This window comes from Anolis carolinensis, chromosome 4 (genome assembly GCF_035594765.1).
Source record: "Anolis carolinensis isolate JA03-04 chromosome 4, rAnoCar3.1.pri, whole genome shotgun sequence".
Taxonomy (NCBI): Eukaryota; Metazoa; Chordata; class Lepidosauria; order Squamata; family Dactyloidae; genus Anolis; species Anolis carolinensis.
In genome coordinates this window covers 181347018-181351930 of record NC_085844.1, presented here as the reverse complement: position 1 = coordinate 181351930, position 4913 = coordinate 181347018, and the positions used below count along the sequence as shown (strand labels likewise).

The following is a 4913-nucleotide window of genomic DNA, read 5'->3' as shown; positions in this document are numbered from 1 at the left end:
GGGTGCATCTGCACTGTCGAATGAATGCAGTTTGACTCCCTTTTAAGTGCCATGACTCAAGGCTATAGAAGTCTTGGAGTTGTAGTTTTACAAGCCTTCTGGGTGGAAGAGTGTTGGTGCTTCACCAAAGTACAACTCCCATGATTCTATAGCACTGAGCCAGGACGGTTCAAGTAGCGTCAAACTGCATTCATTCTACAGTGCAGATGCACCCCGTGTCATTTGGGGCTAAGAGGCAGCTGTCCTAGGCATATATTATTTACCCTATATGTATAAATGGGGCGTTTATTTTCGAATGAGCAGATTTAGCTCCTAGACTGACCCTTGGAATGATAAACCAAATACTATCCTACCTCGGTTCTACCTGAGACAGAAAACCATCAGCATTGGGCTGTGAACGGCTGTAAACCCAGTCCATTTAATACAACTCAAAACCAGATTCAAACTGCAGCAGTCAGACGACAAACTCCCACAAAAGCATGCCAAAGAAAGCCTTTAATGTGCATCAGTGCTCTGTGATTTGTGTAATCACCATCCTCAAAGCGGTTTCAGGATTTCCTGTGGAACAACCTGCACCAGCGCTCTTTTGCAGAGAAGGCTAAAGACCTCACAACCTCTGAGGATGGCTGCCATAGATGTGGGCAAAAAGTCAGGAGAGAATGCTTCTGGAACATGGCCATATAGCCCGGAAAACTCACCACAACCCAAGGCTAAAGACCTCGCAAAAGTAAAACAGCCACGAATACTAAGCATTGGGCAGTAGCAGTTAAAGCGGGCATCAAACAACAACAACAACAACAACAACAACATAACAACAACAACATAAAAAATTGAAACCGTTTTTGTTCCTGTTTTGAAAATTTTATTCGTATTTAATTGTGTGGTACTTACTTTCAAAGTAGTTGTTATGCTCCAGAATCTTCCTTTTTGGTGGCTGCCACAAATTATGCTGGATTGGTTGAGCCTCGATGAGATATCCATTGAAAACCTATAGTAAAATGGGCTGCAGGATGTCCTTTTTGCAGTTTAATAAACCTTTTCCCGTGTTTTTATGATAGAATCAAGTAGGAACTGACATTTGTAACCCAGGAACAACAATCGTGTAACATAATGAATACATGTTGTCAAAGGCTTTCATGGCCAGAATAACTGGGTTGCTTTGAGCTTTCTGGGCTGTACGGCCATATTCCAGAAGCATTCTCTCCTGATATTTTGCTCACATCTATGGCAGGCATCCTCAGAGGTTGAGAGGTTTGTAGGAAAATAAGCAAGTGAGGTTTATATATCTCTGGAATGTCCAGGGAGAGAGAATGAACTCTGGTCTGCTTGAGGCAAATGCGAATGTTGCAAATTGGCCACCTTGCAGCTTCAAAGCCTGGCTTCTTTCTGCCTAGGGGTAATCCTTTGTTGGGAGGTGTTCGCTGGCCCTGATTGTTTCATGCCTGGAATTCTCCTGTTGTTCTTTATTTACTAACCTGGGTTTAGAGTTTTTTAAAATACTGGTAGCCAGATTTTGTTCATTTTCATAGTTTTCTCCTTTCAGTTGAAATTGTTCTTGTGGATTTTAATGGCTTCTCTGTGTAGCCTGACATGGTGGTTGTTAGAGTGGTCCAGCATTCCTGTGTTCTCCAATAATATGCTGTGTCCAGGTTGGTTTATTTGGTGCTCTGCTATGGCTGACTTTTCTGCTTGAGTTAGTCTGCAGTGCCTTTCATGTTCCTTGATTCGTGTCTGGGCAATGCTGCTTTTGGTTGTCCTTATGTAGACTTGTCTACAGCTGCATGGTATACGGTAGACTCCTGCAGAGATGAGAAGATCCCTCTTGTCCTTTGCTGAGTGTAGCATTTGCTAGATTTTCTTAGCGGGTCTGTAGCTATTTTGTAGGTTGTGTTTCTTCCTCAGCTTCCCTATGCGGTCAGTGGTTCCCTTATTTATTTATCGTGTCACAAGCGAACCGAGGGTACAGTTGTGACTTATTTGAAAAGACAAACAAAGTTAAAAACTTGTCATCATACTAAATGTCTTTTGGGCAGTAGCTGGAGTGTCTCTGATGTTGCTATAAGAAGTTCGGTCCTCCATTGTGCATGTAGCAGGGCTCAGGTTGCATTGTAATAGGTGGTCTGTGGTTTGCTCTTCTCTACACTCGCACGCCCTGGATTTCATTTTGTGGTCCCATTTCTTAAGGTTGGCTCTGCATCTCATGGTACCAGAGCGCAGTCTGTTCAGCGCCTTCCAAGTCTCCCAGTCTTCTGTGTGCCCTGGAGAGAGTCCCTCATTCTGTATCAACCATGGGTCCAGGTTCTGGGTTTTAGCCTTCCACTTTTGGACTCTCGCTTGCTGAGGTGTTCCTGTGGGTATCTCTGTAGATCTTAGAAAACTATTTCTTGATTTAAGGCATTGGTGTGCTGGCTAATATCCGAACATGGGATGGGCCAGAAATGTCACTGCCTTGGTCCTTTCATTGTTGGCTGCTATTTACTTCCCCCGTGATGTCAGGTGGTGCAGTGCGGACTAAACAATATAATTTCTCCAGTGGTGTGGGGCATAGACATCCTGTGATAATGCTGCAGGTATCATTAAGAGCCACATCCACTATTTTAACCTGGTGAGATTTATTTCACACTGGGCATATGTATTCAGCAGCAGCGTAGCAAAGGCAAAGCGCAAGGGCAGATATCTTCATTGTGCCTGGTTGTGATTCCCGGGTTGTGCCAGTCAGCTTTCCTATGCTATTATTTCTAGCGTCCACTATTTGCTTGATAGTCAAGCAGTGCTTCTTGTAAGTCAGATCAGCGTCCAGGAAAACTTCCTGTCCAGTGGTTCCCTCGATGTATGGCAAGAACACTTTTCCTCTGGGTGGATCTTTGTCTTTACTCTTGGAGGTTGTTCTTGGTCTTGCAGCTCTTCTGATGTCTGAGGTGGAGTAAACAGAAGGGGATTCTGTTTGGGTTGAGCACGAGAAAGCCTCAGTGTGTGGTTGTACACACACAGCAGAGGCACATTCCCATCCCGGTGGGCGGGTGGGCGGGAGGGAGGGAGGGAGGGCGGGATCCCTCTATAAAGCGGAGCCCTCTCCCTCCTCGTCCTGATTCTCACCCCAGGAGCGTCCTTCCTCCCTTGCTTCCCTCCCTCCCCGCGGCCTCCTTCTCCGGGGGCGCCGCCTCGGTTGGTTCGCCTATGAACCTGGCCGGCTTCTCCTTCTTCCCGGGGATGTGCACCATGACGGCCGACTCCCTCCACTCGCCCAGCCAGGGGGCCAGCCCCGCCTCGCCCCCCAAAGCCGAGCCGCTGCCCATCAAAGCCGAGCCCCGGGGCAGCCCGGCGGAGAGGGAGAGGGAGCGGGAGAGGCCGGCCGAGGAGGAGCCCCCTGTGCCCGCTCCGCCAGCCGCCGTGGGGGGCGCGCTCCCGGGGCCGGGGGCCGGGGGCCGGCGGAGGAAGCGCCCGGTGCAGCGGGGCAAGCCGCCCTACTCCTACATCGCCCTCATCGCCATGGCCATCGCCAACGCGCCCGAGCGGCGCCTCACGCTGGGCGGCATCTACAAGTTCATCACGGAGCGCTTCCCTTTCTACCGGGAGAACCCCAAGAAGTGGCAGAACTCCATCCGGCACAACCTGACGCTCAACGACTGCTTCGTGAAGATCCCTCGCGAGCCGGGACACCCGGGGAAAGGCAACTACTGGACCCTGGACCCGGCGGCCGAGGACATGTTCGACAACGGCTCCTTCCTCCGCCGACGGAAGCGCTTCAAGCGCACCGACCTCACCACCTACCCGGGCTATGTCCACAGCGCCAGCGCCTTCACCCCCAACCCCGGGGGCCGGGCCGGGCCCTGCAATGGCTCCGGGGGAGGGGGAGGGGGATACCCGGGGCCCCTCTATTCCCCCGGAGGAGGAGGAGGAGGAGGCGGCGGAGGCGCCACTTACAACGCCCCCTTGCCTTCCTTGCCCCACTACCCTGGCGCTCCACCGGCCATGCCGCCCCGCATGTTCAGCATCGACAGCCTCATCAGCTCCCAGCAACAGATAGCAAGCGGCCTCCAAGCTTCCCCGACGGGAGGAATCGCCGAGGCTCTGGGGCACCCCCTGAACGGAGAGCTGGGCATCATGGGCAACCCTGAAGTCTGCTTCCAGGCGCAGCAAGTCAGCCCCGGCTTGTTAAGCAGGCAGCCGCCGGGCATGAGCTACCCCTACTCGGCCTCCCCGACGGGCCACCTCCAAGGCGCCTACTCGCCCCCCGGCGCCCAGATGTACGCCGCCCCCAACCGGCTGGCGCTGCCCCAAGGCCGGGCGCCGGGTCCGGCCTCCGTCGACCACGCCGAGCAGCTGCTGGGCCTCGCCGCCTCCCAGCTCAACGGACTGGGCCAGTTCGGGCCCACCAACAACTCCTACATGAGGCAGCCCAGCTTCCCCTCCGGCTTGGAAAGGTACCTGTGAAGAGAGGGGAGGAGGACGCCTTGCCTGGAACCCAAAGGACCTCGGGACCGGAATCCTTCACGCAGGAGTCAGGCGGAAGGGAGATGGTCCTTGGAAAATATTGTACATCTGTCAACCCCCCCCCCCCCCCACCACCACCACCACCACCACCATAGGAACAGCATGTGTGGTGATGTAGGATTCTGTAGGCAAATGCTCACAGGCTCAGAGAGTTGTGCCAAGGAGGAACACCCAATCAAAGCACTCCCCAGCCTCTGCTTTAAAATCTCCAGAGAAGGAGACTCCTCCACATTCTGAATGCTCTGCTGATTTAACTGTGGTGCCAGCTATGCAGGCCCTACCACAGTGGTTCCCAGCCTTTTTTTGACCAGAGACCACTTTGACCTGGGTCCTGGGTCCAACATTAGTACCAAAACTTTAGGTTCAGTTTGGTTATTTGGAGTGCTTATTCAGAAAAAAAAGGAATTGGATAGACCACA

General features: G+C 52.5%; 1 protein-coding gene across 1 annotated transcript; it reads left to right on the top strand.

The window, feature by feature from the left end:
* Positions 1 to 3219: 3219 nt before the first annotated feature.
* foxe3 (forkhead box E3) lies at positions 3220 to 4544 on the top strand. The gene has a single exon (XM_062979768.1). It carries the CDS (start codon positions 3220 to 3222, stop codon positions 4432 to 4434), a length of 1215 nt encoding a protein of 404 aa, XP_062835838.1. The 3' UTR covers positions 4435 to 4544.
* Positions 4545 to 4913: the final 369 nt, after the last annotated feature.